This window comes from Rhinatrema bivittatum, chromosome 1, assembly GCF_901001135.1.
Source record: "Rhinatrema bivittatum chromosome 1, aRhiBiv1.1, whole genome shotgun sequence".
Taxonomy (NCBI): Eukaryota; Metazoa; Chordata; class Amphibia; order Gymnophiona; family Rhinatrematidae; genus Rhinatrema; species Rhinatrema bivittatum.
This window is the reverse complement of record NC_042615.1, coordinates 506,528,347-506,542,555: the sequence shown is the minus strand read 5'-3', so window position 1 is coordinate 506,542,555 and position 14,209 is coordinate 506,528,347. Positions and strand designations below refer to the sequence as shown.

Sequence of the window (14,209 nt, the reverse complement as noted above, 5' to 3'; positions counted from 1 at the left end):
ACCGCTGACCCTGACTGGGGGGGGGGGGGGGGTAGAAGTGAGGCTGTTTGAAGGGAGGGATCAAATGTAGGAGGATTTTGATCAACTGGAGAGGAATTGTTTGTGGAGGGTGAGGGGGAAATAACAGAAAATCAACCTGGGTATGTAAAAAAGGAGCTGGGGATGAATTGGGAGGGATGTGAGAGAAAAGTAAGAGAGAGGGGGATGGGCAATGGGCCAAGAAGGATGATAGAGGATCAACTGGGTACCATAGAGGTGAAAGGGAAGGGATGATTGAGAATCAGTTGAGGGTTATAAAAATGGCTTGGAGGGGAGAAAGGATCAGTTGAGATGCAATGAAAAAGGGCTGGATGGGATGAGAGAAGGAATGAGCTGAGAAGTTGAGAGGAGCTGGGGGAAGTAAGAGTGGGGGGGATCAGCTAAAGGGTTGAGAGAGGAGGTCCTCTGGGGAGGCTGAGAGAAAGGATCACCCAGAGAGGGTGGAGTGATTGTTGGAGAGGAAACCACATCCCTGCTAATTTGAATGTTCAAGTACTAAAATGGGATCACATTGGCTAAAAGCTTGGCAAGCCCTACCATATGGGTTCCAAGCATCTGTTTTGCCTTTCAGCGGTGTTTTCTAGGTGGCTTACAGCAGTGCATATAAATGTCATATACATATAGTGATATTTTTACTCATAAAACTGTATGCTATTATAAATGCATAATTGTTAATTATGTGGGGTGTGCTGGGAGGGAGGAGGTTTGAGACGAAGGCAGCAAGACTGAAGGTTCGTCTAGGGTGCCTTGCACCGGCCCTGCCCGGGAGTACAGCTGCGAGGTCCCCTTATAAATTAGTAAGAGGCCAGGAGGGACTGGACTGCCACTTTACGAAATTATGCGGGCGCTCCCGTAATCCTTGGTCCAGTTTGCTACAGGGGTGGGGGGACTACTCACCTTCACGCGCACACGCACCACCTCCCTCTCCTCCTCCTCAGCCGGGGTCCCCGCCGCCGACATCCTCCAGCAGCGGCTCCTGCCTCAGCACCGCTGGCCGCGCGCCGCCCCGCACTCTGGCTCGCTCCCTTTCTCGCGTTCGGGCTTTGCAATTGGCTAGCAGAACGTTCCCGACCTCGCGCCCCAGGGGTTGCCTGCTCCTGACTTGCTACTGTTGAGAATTTTCTATTATTATTATTTCCCCCCTTTCAATCACTCCGATGCGCCGTCCACATCCTCCCGGCGCGCGGCCGGTCTACCTACTCGCTTGAATCCCTCACATCCGGGAATGACGTCATTGCATGACTTCATCCTTTTTTCTCTTTCTTTCTCTCTCCACCGCACCCACCCACATCAGCTTCTTAAAGGGTCCTTCGAGTTCAGCCAATCAGGAGGAAGGGGCAGAGAGAACTAGGGGGATGAATAAAAATCGGCTGTAAAATTTAAGTGGCTCTCTGTTAAAGCGACTCCAGGCCGTCAGAGACAAGCTGAGCGCGTCTTTGACGTTTACCCTCACCCCTTGCATGCTGGGAGGTGTAGTTCCCCTGTACCCACAATTCCCGCCGTGTTATGGAGGTAATATGTAGATCATCCTTCTTAGACCAGGGCTGATTTGCCCGGTAACCAAAATATGCACATCAAAGTGTTCTTGGGACAAATATATGTAAATATGGTTCAAAAATATTCATCATGGGTAGGCTATGAAAAAGGAAAACTCAAATTACTGATATAGGCAAAGGCAGAAATTCGCAAATTGGTCTTGTATTGGAGGCTCATCCATCCCATCTTTATTTATGTAAATAACATCATACACCTTCAGAACTATCAAGGGTGAGCGAATTTTAAGAGAGATATTTTCGGCATATGGCACACAACTTCCCACCCCTTTTTCGTTCAGAAAAAAATAGCTTATTTACAACAAGGCTGGATAAGAACAGATAAAAGCCATTTCCCCTACTCCTGGGAATCTGAGAGATGCAAAAGGGAAATAATTTTAAAAGAGACATTTTCAGTTATATGAACATAAGAAATTGCCATGCTGGGTCAGACCAAGGGTCCATCAAGCCCAGCATCCTGTTTCCAACAAAGGCCAAACCAGGCCACAAGAACCTGGCCAGTATCCAAACACTAAGCAGATCCTATGCTACTGATGCAATTAATAGCAGAGGCTATTCCCTAAGTCAACTTGATTAATAGCAGTTAATGGACTTATCCCAGAACTTATCCAAACTTTTGAACCCAGCTACACTAACTGCATTAACCACATCCTCTGGCAACAGAGGATGTGGTTAATGCAGTGGGTGATAGTGTGGATTCTTGGTCGTGCAAGAGGTGGTAGCGCCCACAGCGAGGAGCCCTGTGGGGAACTTGCAGCGATAGGCCAACTCAGAGCTAAGGACACAGTAGTTAACTTTATTGTACTGCAAAAGATGGAAGCTCAGGCTATAGTTGTAGGTTTCTGCCAGAGGGAGTCTTTGGCGCTGTAGAGTTCTCTGATGACAGTGAGTGGCCTCATCACCCCCGACAACCCAAAGGAGCGGGGCAGTCCTCTGAGTTGAGAGAGGAGTGCTATAGAGGCAAGCAGAGATAGTAGGAACAGCAGTACTCACTGAGGTGAAATGCAGCGTTGAGCGAGCCTTCACTAGTCAGTGAAATAGGACTGAACGGGGGGGCCCGAGGAGCGGGTACCCTGAAGGTCCAAAGGGTGATGTGAGTCCCCGTTGAGCAGGCAGGAACGGGGCGAGCCCCGAGGAGACATCACAGCAGAAGCGGTATTCTGGTTCTGGTAAGGCAAGCAGAGAAAGCAAATACCTGGAAGCTTCTGTAGAAGAGTTGACCACAAAGGAAGGAAGGAACAGAGCAAGGCACCCGAGGAGTGGGTACCCCAATAATCCCAAAGCGTCCTTATCTAGGCCGGTAGAAGGTATAGCCCTCGAGGAGCGAGTGCCAAGTAGATAGCGAAACCAAAGCGAATTCTGGCCGTGAGGCAGAGAAGCAGGAAACCTTGCTAATTCTTATTGCTGTTGAATTGATGAGATTAAATCCTGGAACCTCCTGACGTCATACGAGGAGGACACCCCCAAGGTTCCTGCCATGACGTTGTTAAAAGGGCAGAGTCATGCGCGCGCGCCTAGGAGATACCCAGCAAGATGGTGGACGCCATCGCCCACACGGCCTGGGAACGCCGAGAGCATCGGAATGAAGACGCCATGGCCGCCATTCTTCCCCAGTGACACATAGATGAAAGAAAGGTAAGCAGGAGTGAGCGCAGTTGTCTGCGACCGATGGGCGCAACACCAGAAATTAATTGTGGTTGAGCGAAAAAGAATTTTCTCCGATTAGTCTTAAATGTGCTGCTTGCTAACTTCATGGAGTGCCCCCTAGTCCTATTATCTGAAAGTGTAAATAACTGATTCACATCTACTCATTCAAGAACTCTCATGATTTTAAAGACCTCTATCATATCCCCCCTCAGCCGTCTCATCGCCAAGCGGAACAGTCTTTCCTCATAAGGGAGTTGTTCCATCCCCTATATCATTTTGGTCACCCTTCTCTGTACTTTCTCCATTGCAACTATATCTTTTTTGAGATGCGGCGACCAGAATTGTACACAGTATTCAAGGTGCGGTCTCACCATGGAGTGATACAGAGGCATTATGACATTTTCTGTTTTATTCACCACTGCCTATATTCTGTTTGCTTTTTTGACCGCTGCAGCACACTGAGCCGACAAACTTTTAATGTATTATCCACTATGATGCATAGATCTTTTTCCTGGGTGGTAGCTCCTAATATGGAACCTAACATTGTGTTGTTGGGTTTGTGGCATTATGTGGACTCTTAGTCGAAGTAGCAATGACTCCTTCCACGGGGAGGGGCCCCGTGGGGAACCACAACGATAGGCTCAATAGTAAGTGGGCACAGAAGAAAGGAAGTTTTATTATACTGCTATGATGAGGATGGTACTGTCTGAGGAACAGACAGTGCTGTAGTCCGATGATATCACAGTAAGACTCCAGCCAGCTACCGCTTTAATGATAGTTGACGCGCTCCCCCAGTAGTAGTGAAGGTTCGGTAATGTTCTGCATTGCGGATAGTCTGTGAACCTGAAGGGGTGAAGCACAAGAGCTGGAACTGTAGTAGTACTCACAGTGTGGCAGCGATGATAAATTCCAAGGTAGTCGAGAGTAGAGAGGGCCCCGAGGTACAGGATACACAAAGCAGGAAAGGCCCTCAAGAAGCGAGTACCTAGAATGCCAGAGGATACCTGAAAAGGAAGCAGACAAGACCCCCGAGGGGCGGGTGTCTTGAGTTAAAGCTGAGCGGCTTCCGGAGTGAAGGTAGAAGCGAAGGGCCCCCACGGTGCAGGTACCCAGAGCTTCAGTAGGAGCAAGTTCCCCGGAGGGTAGAGAGGATCCAAGCGGACAGTTTAGAAACAGTCAGAGTAGCAAAACGAAGTCCTTGCTAACTCGTTGTAGTGGAGCGGAGCGAATGTTTAAATACCCGGAGGTACTGACATCATGCGGTGGGGCCGCCCCCGAGGTTCCCGCCATGACGTGTTCAAACATGTGGGTGGTGCGCATGTGCCCTAGAAGGCCTCAGGAAGAAGCATGGCAGATGGCGACACCCATGCGGGTTCAGAGACGCCGAGGAGCTCGGCAAACAGCAGCGGATGCAGCCAACTTCCCGAAGGAGGAAGAGAAGGGCAGAAAAGACCTCCGTCGGTCGCAACACGTGTAACTACAGCAAGGGTTATTGTTCCCTATATGTAACACCTTGCACTTGTCCACATTCAATTTCATCTGGCATTTGGATGCCCAGTCTTCCAAGGTCCTTGTTACAGTCTTGGGTGATAAAGTGTGATAAAGTGGGAACACTGAGAGGAGAGGATCACCTTGCTGGTGGCTGAAAGGAATCAGTAAGTTTTTGCTTGGGACATTGTCTTTTTTAAAAGTATTGGGGCAAAGTTAACTATTTGGGAATATTATTTAGTGTGTTTGTGTGTTTGTGCCTTTAATAGTCAGAAAGGCAGTGAATAAACAAGTTAGACTGTTTGCATTTTTAAATAGTCAGTCAATAAGGTAGCAGTAGGTAGGCAGTGAATAAACAAGTTAGACTGTTTGTATTTTAGCTGGCTGTTCTGAGGTGCCCTGCTGTCCAGACATTTCAGCCATAATTCTTTCTGTGATTAAGTCTGCTCAGGCGGAGCTCCTGGTAATTAACACTTCAGAAGTTTGTCCTTTGGTGATTACTCTCTGCTTTCCGCTTTGAGAGGCAGCAGACCTGGTTACTATGACAACTGATTGCTATCTGCTTCCTGCCTGCTGAAGCCTGGCAGGGGGAGGAGAGGGCTTCTGCCCTTTTTTGGCACGCCATTGGTCAGCCCCTGTCACATGGTAGGAGCACAAGATGGCGCCGGCCATCCAGTGCTCCTACCATGTGACAGGTTCCGGCCAATGGCACGGATACCCTGTCACATGGTAAGGGCAAAGGGCCATCGGCGCCATTTTGATTAGAGGCAGCCGACGGCCCGGGAGCGGGAGGACGGCCCGGAGCGGGAGATCGCTCCCGGGACTCCCACTGGACCACCAGGTACCTGTAAAAAGTTTTGGGGGGGGGATGGGGGAAGCTAAGGGGGTGGGTTTTTTGTTTATCGGCTCGGGCGCAGCCGATAAACAAAACTGCGATCGGGCCCGATGCAAAAAAACCCATATGTGAATCAGAACCGGAATCCGAACCGATTCCGGTTCCGATTCGCATCTCTATTATTTGCTATTACCTAACTAGCTTTTTTACTTGCTATCATCTAATTAGCTTTTTTACTGTGCTGGCTCAGTAAGAAATACCAGGATTTCCCTCTTCCAGACAGCTAACATTTCTTCCCAATCAGTCATAAGAAATTGCCATGCTGGGTCAGACCAAGGGTCCATCAAGCCCAGCATTCTGTTTTCAACAGAGGCCGAACCTGGCAATTACCCAAACACTAAGAAGATCCCATGCTACTGATGCAGTTAATAGCAGTGGCTATTCCCTAAGTAAACTTGATTAATAGCAGTTAATGGACTTCTCCTCCAAGAACTTATCCAAACCTTTTTTGAACTCAGCTACACTAACAACATCCTCTGGCAACAAATTCCAGAGCTTAATTGTGCATTGAGTGAAAAAGAATGTTATCCGATTTGTCTTAAATGTGCCACTTGCTAACTTCAAGGAATGCTCCCTAGTCCTTCTATTATTCGAAAGTGTAAATAACCGAGTCACATCTACTCGTTCAAGACCTCTCATGATCTTAAAGACCTCTAGCATATCCCCCCTCAGCCGTCTCTTCTCCAAGCTGAACAGCCCTAACCTCTTCAGCCTTTCCTCATAGGGGGAACTGTTCAGGCAAAGATCTTTTAAGTTTGAAATGATTTATTGTAAAGATAATTTTCCATTACTTACAATTGTTGCATTCCAAAGTATATGCCCTAGGCAGAGATCTTTGTAACTGGAGATAGGCAGGAGAAGGGAGATGGACTTTCTTGGGATTCAGGGTGAGAAGACAAAGGGTTCTGAAGCTGATTAATCTTTAGAATTAAAGCCGTAAGAAGAAATGTAAAAAAGCTAATTGTATTACAGAGGTTGCAGGCACTTCTAGTTTTGAAGCAGCATGGCTAAGACTGACTAACAGTCTTGGAGAGTGATTACAGGAAACGTCCCCACAAGCTGGGGCTGGAGGGAAAGATCCAATGGTAGCAAACCTAGGATCCATGTGACATGGGGGGGGGGGGGGGGGCATGAAGGGCAGTCCCTTGAGCCAATAAGGCACTTAAGAAGACTCAAGTTAGATTGAGAGGGCATACAAACTCTTCCCAGAGAGATAAGGCAAAGGGGGAGGGAACTTCTCTTAAGGGCAAAGTTCCCCTTAAAGGCAAGGCTCACAGGCTTTTATCATGGGTTACAAAGTAAGGACTGCACTAGACACAGTTAAACTGCAATGTATATACAGATGCCAATATGTACCCTTGCTGGGGACAGAACAGTAGATGTAGTGTACTTGGATTTTCAGAAGGCGTTTGACAAAGTTCCTCATGAGAGGCTTCTAGGAAAAGTAAAATGTCATGGAATAGGTGGTGATGTCCTTTTCTGGATTGCAAACTGGCTAAAAGACAGGAAACAGAGAGTAGGATTAAATGGACAATTTTCTCAGTGGAAGGGTGTGGGCAGTGGAGTGCCTCAGGGATCTGTATTGGGACCCTTACTTTTCAATATATTTATAAATGATCTGGAAAGAAATATGACGAGTGAGCTAATCAAATTTGCAGATGATACAAAATCTCCTCATGTCCGAGCATAATTCGCTAAACCATTCCCTCAATTCCATTTGGGAAGGCAGATCAGCTAGCTCCGGCAAAGCATCCGAAGTCGTAGGCAAAGTAAGAATCAATGCTTCTACAGCGTGCTCAATTGAGGCCTCAGGCCCTGTATTTTCCTGCTTGATGTCTGGCGGTAATTTGCTGAAAGCAAATTGTTTGAGATCCGCAGTTCTCTTCCTGGTAGCCATCGGGAGTTACCAATTTTTTGAATTCTAGGTTTGGTACAAAAATATAGCTTTCAAGCACAGCTTAATAATTTTAAAGCATGGGGGGAAGATCGGAGCTCAAAGATCATGCAGCCATTTTCCAGCATGGCAGAACAGTGCCCCTCGGTAAGTGGATTTTGAAACTTCCCTATCAGCAGAGGAGCTGGAGGACAGTGATTATATTAATTGGACAGGCTATGAAAAGTGTTGTCCTCTGGGAAACCCACTTCAAAATACTTCATAGAATGATTTTTTGGCCTAGTAAGTCTTTTACGTAACACATATCTCGTACAAGTTGTTTGAAATTAGGTTCTGAGAAAGCTTCATTGTTACACTATTTGGGAGTGTATTTCAAAACATACGGGCTGATTTTAAAAGCCTTGCGCGCCGGCGCGCCTATTTTCCATAGGCCGCCGGCGCGCGCAGAACCCCGGGACGCACGTAGGTCCCGGGGTTTTTGGAAAGGGGCGTGTCGGGGCGGGGCTGAACGACGCGGCGTTTTGGGGACGGGGCGTGGCGTTTCGGGGGCGAGACCGGGGGCATGGCGCCAGCCCGGGGACGTGGTCCAGGCCTTCGGACCAGCCCCCGGGTCTGAGCACGGCGCGCCAGCAGTCCACTGGCGCGCGTAGATTTAAGTCTGCTTCTCGCAGGCGTAAATCTACGGACAAAAGTAAGGGGGGGGTTTAGATAGGGCCGGGGGGGTGGGTTAGGTAGAGGAAGGGAGGGAACGGTGACAGGCTGCGCAGCTCCGCGCGCGCCAGCTGCCCAAAATCGGCAGCCTTGCGCGCGCCGATCCAGGATTTTAGAAGATACGCGCGGCTACGCACATATCTTATAAAATTCAGCGTACTTTTGTTTGCGCCTGGTGCGCAAACAAAAGTACGCGAACACGCTTTTTTAAAAAAATCTACCCCATATTTTTTGGGATTCTGCTAAAGATTTTTTTGAACTAATTCAGGTCCCTACATGCTCTTGGTCTCCAGCTCTTTGTCTTTTGGAAATACTTTTTTTTTTTTAAATTGAATTTTTCACATTTACAGACAGCAAAAAGCATTCCCCAGAAAATATCAGGTACATCATGGAAGGAAACCATTTACCATTTACATAATATCAGATACTTCAGGTTATGGGAAAATAGGTGTAACAATAAAGTAGGTAGGGGGAGTAACCATCAATAGAGCAATACAACATACAAATGTAAAAAGGAAAGAGGAAAGAATGCAGATCTCTATTCATTCACAGACAACAGAGACATGAGCTGCTTCTTGGTTCCGTTGATGAAAGTCCAGAAACAACTCTAACTGGAAAGGGTCATAAAAATATATCTGGCACCATTTATCTTCATGATGCATTTACATGGGAAGCGAATAACTATCTGAGCCCTCATCTGTCATGCACATATACATAGAACTAGAAATTTCTTCCGATGTTGCTGAGTTGCCTTAGACAAATCTGGGTACATCCAAACCTTTTGGCCGAGATAGAGGGTATTCCTATTATGAAGACATATTTTCAAAAATATTGTCCCGATCAGAGGACAATACAAAATTTACCAACAATGTACCCCTTTTCTTTATCTGTGCCTCTAAGGAGGATCCAAAAACTCTGTTAAATTCAAAGATCCTCGCCCAGTAACTTGTTAATTTTCTCTTTCCATCTTAGTTTCTGGAAGAAAATACACTTTGGAATTAGAATTACACTTTGGGAATTATTAGAAAATGAATGATGAATAAAACAGAAAATGTCATAATGCCTCTGTATCGCTCCATGGTGAGACCGCACCTTGAATACTGTGTACAATTCTGGTCGCCGCATCTCAAAAAAGTTATAATTGTGATGGAGAAGGTACAGAGAAGGGTGACCAAAATGATAAGGGGAATGGAACACCTCCCTTATGAGGAAAGACTAAAGAGGTTAGGGCACAAAGGTCTAATATGGGGCGAACGCCTCCCATTTTCTTTGGTATTAAAAAGTAGTGGAAGTAAAATCCTCGTCCCCTTTGTAAAGGAGGAACTTGTTCTATGGTGTTGGCCCGAAGGAGGGAAGTTATCTCCTCTTGTAGAAGTTGAGAGTGTTCGGTGGAAGTCCAACTCAGCCAAGGTGGAGAGTCCGACGGCATAGAGAGGAAGTTTAGATGGTAACCTTGAGCTACAACCGACTGGACCCACTGGTCTGTGGTGACCTTGAGCCACATGGTGGTGAAGTGGCAAAGCTGGCCGCCGACCGGTAGGAATGACAGAGGGGGAAGACGACAATCGCTCTCTAGCTGGGAGTCAAAACGCCGAGGCAGGCCCAGGTTGTGCACATGGCTATGACTTCTGAGGCCTGAGTTGTCAAGGTGGAGGCTTCTGATAGGGCCGAGATCGAGCTGGTGGAGGGTAATATCTCTGTGCTTTGTAAGTGGATCTCTTCTGAACGGCCATTTAGAAGAGGTAGAGAAGTCAGTATGCACCGCCGAAAGCTGCCGCAGCGTCTCATTGTGATCCTTGAGTTGTGTGACAGTTTTTTGGATCTTCTCACCAAACAGATTGTCCCCCGTGCAGGGGAGGTCTGCTAAGCGGTCCTGTACCTCTGGGCGCAAATCCGAGGATTTCAGCCAGGCCCACCTCCTTGCACTTATTCCGGCTGCTGATAATCTCGAAGCCGTGTCAAAGATGTTGTAAGCTGATCTCACGTCATGCTTACCTGCATCGAAGACCTTTTTTAGAACAGAGCTCAGTTGGTCTTGGAACTGATCCGGGAGAGAATCAGAAAATTCCTGCAATTGCTTGAATAAATTCCTGTTGTATTGGATCTTATAAAGTTGATAGGCCGCAATACAAGAGATTAACATAGAGCCATGAAAAACTCTAAGTCCGAAAGCATCGAGGAATTTTTGTTCTTTCCCAGGAGGTGCCAAAGAATAAGGCCGTGGTCTCCTGGCCTTCTTCTGGGCAGATTCTACCATCACTGAATGATGGGACAACTGAGTTTTTTGGAACACAGGTGCCGACTGGACCAAATAGGTGGCATCAGTCTTACAGTTGACCGGAGGGACTGTACCTGGATGTTCCCAGTCATGCTACAGGAGATCAAGCAGGACATCATGAACCGGGATAGATATTATTTCTTTCGGTGCGTTGACGAACTGAAGGACCCCCAGCATCTTGTGCCTGGAGTCCTCTTCAGTTTGAAGGGCAAATGGTATCGTCTCCCACATTTCCTTAATAAAATTTATGAAGGACAGGTCCTCTGGTGGAGACCTGCGTCTTTCTTCAGGTGGAGAAGGCTCAGACGGGATATCAGCAGTATCTTGGGAATCAGAAGAATCATCGGACCACGGTTGGTAAGGCTGATCCCCAGCATCCAACGGCAACCCTGATGGTAGTAAGGGACTTTCTCTGGCCAAAGGAGGTCTAGGCACTGAAGGCATTGGTGTCAGCACTGGTGGCATCGGGGCTGGCATCGGCAAAGGATGAAGGGGCACCGAAGGCATCTGTGACATCGGTGGACGCCTCGGTGGAAATGCTCCAGAAGGCTCTGGAGTCGGGTCTGGCATCGAAAGATCTTCCTCGTCCGAGGAGAGATGGATGAGCGTCGATAGACCGAGTGGTATCGGTGTTTTTCCCAGTGCTGATGGCAGGGTTCTGATGAGGATGTCCAGTTTGTCGAGGATCGGAGCAAGCATCGGTGGCATCGGTTCCAGAGATGGTGCGGTAACTGCCATCAGCGTCGATGGCTTCGGAAGGCCATGGAGGGCCTGCACCACTGCCTCTTGAACCATCCGGTTCAATTCCTCATGGAACGCTGGCATGGACAATGCCAGGTCCGGAGTAGGAGGCAGGGCTGGCGTCGCCGGAGGGTCCACCGATCCCAGTGGAGTCTCGGCTGCTGCGCCCACAGAAGGCGGGGAATACCTTGGTGTACCCGGCTCAGAGGAGGTTGGGGCTCCTCAGAACGGGCCTTCTTCTTCGGTGGCTTGATGGATTTGGAAGACAAAGCGACCGGTGCACCTGGCTCAGACGGCAAGGATGTTCGATGCCTATGCCGGTGCTTCTCTCGGTGCTCGGCTTTATCCGTGACCGGCACCGATGACGTAGACGTAGAAGTCTTCTGCGTCGACCGAGAGTCATCAGTGTCCAATCGATGATGCGACTTGGATGGTGACGGCGCAGATAATGTGGAAGCCTGAGACTGTGGGCGCTGCTTTGTGTGGAATAACAAAGCCATTTTCTCTAACCAAGCCTGGCGACCCTTCGGGGTTATTTGGGCGCAGTTGGTACATGAATCCACGTCATGGGTCGGGCCCAAAGTATACAAACCTGGTGAGGGTCTGTGATAGACATTGTCCTAGGACAATCAGGGCACCGACGAAAACCCGTCGCCATCGTTGCTGTCGAAAATTTAAGCTGTGCGCGGTCGGTGCTGGACAGGCCTATACCGGTAACAGACGGGAACCGACCGAAAAATGGGTAAAACTTACTGTACGGACACAGTTATCGATGGCGAAGAAGGGAGACCCCGGATGGGGTGAAAACTTTTGCAAATTTTTAATGAAATTCCTGAAGAAAAAATTCCTGTCAGGAATGTGTGAGAGAGCACCTAAGTCCGCGTTACTAAAGCTGCGTGGAAACAAAAAAAAAGAAAAAGAGACTGAAGGGAGACCCCTGCTGAGCATGCTCAGTGGTGCCAGTCAAAGTTCTAGAAACTTTGACAAAAGTGTTCCGTGATTGGGCTCCATCCTGATGATGTCACCCATATGCTTGTCCTGTGAGAACATGTTTTTTATATAAATTAACAGCTATTAGGAATCACACTTTACCTAAATTTTATAAGATATGGGAGCCATTTTTTAAATGGAAAGCAAAGTCTGCATTTAGTTTATAAGTTTGTTCTGTAAGCCACTGTCATTTAAACAGCTAGGAACCCAGTTAGGGAATTAGTAATGGTTGAAGGGCTTTTAAGGATCATAGTTTCCTGCCATAGGAAATCAATGTGTTATTTGGGGAGGGGGGGTGGAATTGTCCAATTCGCTCATTTTTGTATGTTACATGCATATTATAATAGAGTATTGTACCCTGGATAATAATTTATATTGGTTGTTTGAGAAAATAAAAATGCAATTTAAAAAAATAAAAGCTGTCCAAATACCAATAAAATAATACCCAATAATTAAAATGGAAGTAAATTAAGAAAAATAAACTTAAATAGTTACCTTTACTTAATCTCTCCAACAACTCTCCTACTCCTTTCCCTTGCAAGCCAGCACACATCAGAAGCAACAGCAGCTGCTGAAGCTCTGTCCTCACGGTCCTCTTCCTTAGGGCCCACAACCAGTCACACATGCACACACACACCGAGACCCCACAACCAGTCTCTGTCTCTTACACACCAGTGACCTCCCCGACCAGTCTATTAGTCACATCCCTTTCCAGTCTCTTTCTCTCACACACACTAGTCACCTTCCTGACCAATCTTTCTCTCTTCCTCACATCCACCAGTCACCTCCCTGACAGTCTACCTCCCTCACACACTCACCTGTCGGCTCCCTGACCAGTCACTGGCTCCCTCACACACTCACCTGTCGGCTCCCTGACCAGTCACTGGCTCCCTCAGACACAAATCAGTCATCTCCCTAACCAGTGTATCTCTCAAATCACACACATGCTCTCAATCATACACATGCTCTCTTAGTCACATACTGTCAGTCACACTTGTACAAACACGCTCTCTTACATACAAGCTCTCAACCACACACACATGCTCTCTCTCTCCCTCTGGCTTGCTCTCACTCACGACCCCCCCCCCCCCCCCAGCACAAATGGCAGCTGCAGTGGCCTTCTCCTCCAGCCCTTGCGGCCCGAGAACGAAGAATCCCATCAGCTGTGGGGGCTCTTTTCTTTCTCCCATCGCTGATCGCAGGATGCACGTCATTTTGGTCTGGGCCCGCGCTGCTGCCGGTACTTTATGCAGCATGGTCTTCTCTTCTTCCTGTGCGCCCCACTCTACTTCACTTGCTGTTCTGGGCCACAGGGGTGGGAAGAAGGAAAGGGCCATGCCGCTGATGTTGCCAGCTTCCACTAAAGCTGCTGCCGTTCCTGCCTGGACGGAACGGCAGCTGTGATAGTGGCAGAGTATCTGCATCTCGCTGCGAAGGAGGACAGGGAGGGAAGCAGAACCAGGGCGGTGGGACACCGGGAAGCCGTGACACACCTGCCGGTGCTTGGAGGCATACTGGTGCATTGCAACACACTGGTTGAGAATCGCTTCTCTACATGTTCAGGTCTGTCCCCATATACTTTAGAATGGAGACCACTGACCATTTTAGTAACCACACTGTGGACTGACTTCAACTGGTTTATTTCCTTTTGAAGGTGCAGCCTCCAGCACTGTACACAGTATTCCAAGTAAGGTCTCACCGGGGCAATATCCCCTCCCTTTTTCTGCTGACCATTCCTCTCTTTATGCAGCCAAGCCTTTTTCTGGCTTTTGCTGTTGCTTAATCCACCTGTTTGGCCATATTGTTGCAGGATCTAAACAACATGACCCAAGTTCCCTTCCTTCAGAGACAAGACAGGGGTAGTTCAAAGAGGTTTAATTCCCACACTCATTTTTAGGTTCAAAGATTCATGGGTTACAAGACACTTAGTATCAAGGTTTAGAGCAAGACAGGGTTTCTGGGTGGAGACTTCA

At 47.9% G+C, this 14,209-nt stretch overlaps 1 protein-coding gene across 1 annotated transcript in view; it reads right to left on the bottom strand.

The window, feature by feature from the left end:
• The window catches only part of TBC1D25 (TBC1 domain family member 25), a 46,544-nt gene extending 45,248 nt beyond the window's left edge, over positions 1-1,296 (bottom strand). The window contains exon 1 of the mRNA XM_029610874.1: positions 937-1,296. Coding sequence (XP_029466734.1) covers positions 937-999 — 63 coding nt within the window. The 5' untranslated portion in view covers positions 1,000-1,296. The remainder of the gene's footprint in view (positions 1-936) is intronic.
• Positions 1,297-14,209: the final 12,913 nt, after the last annotated feature.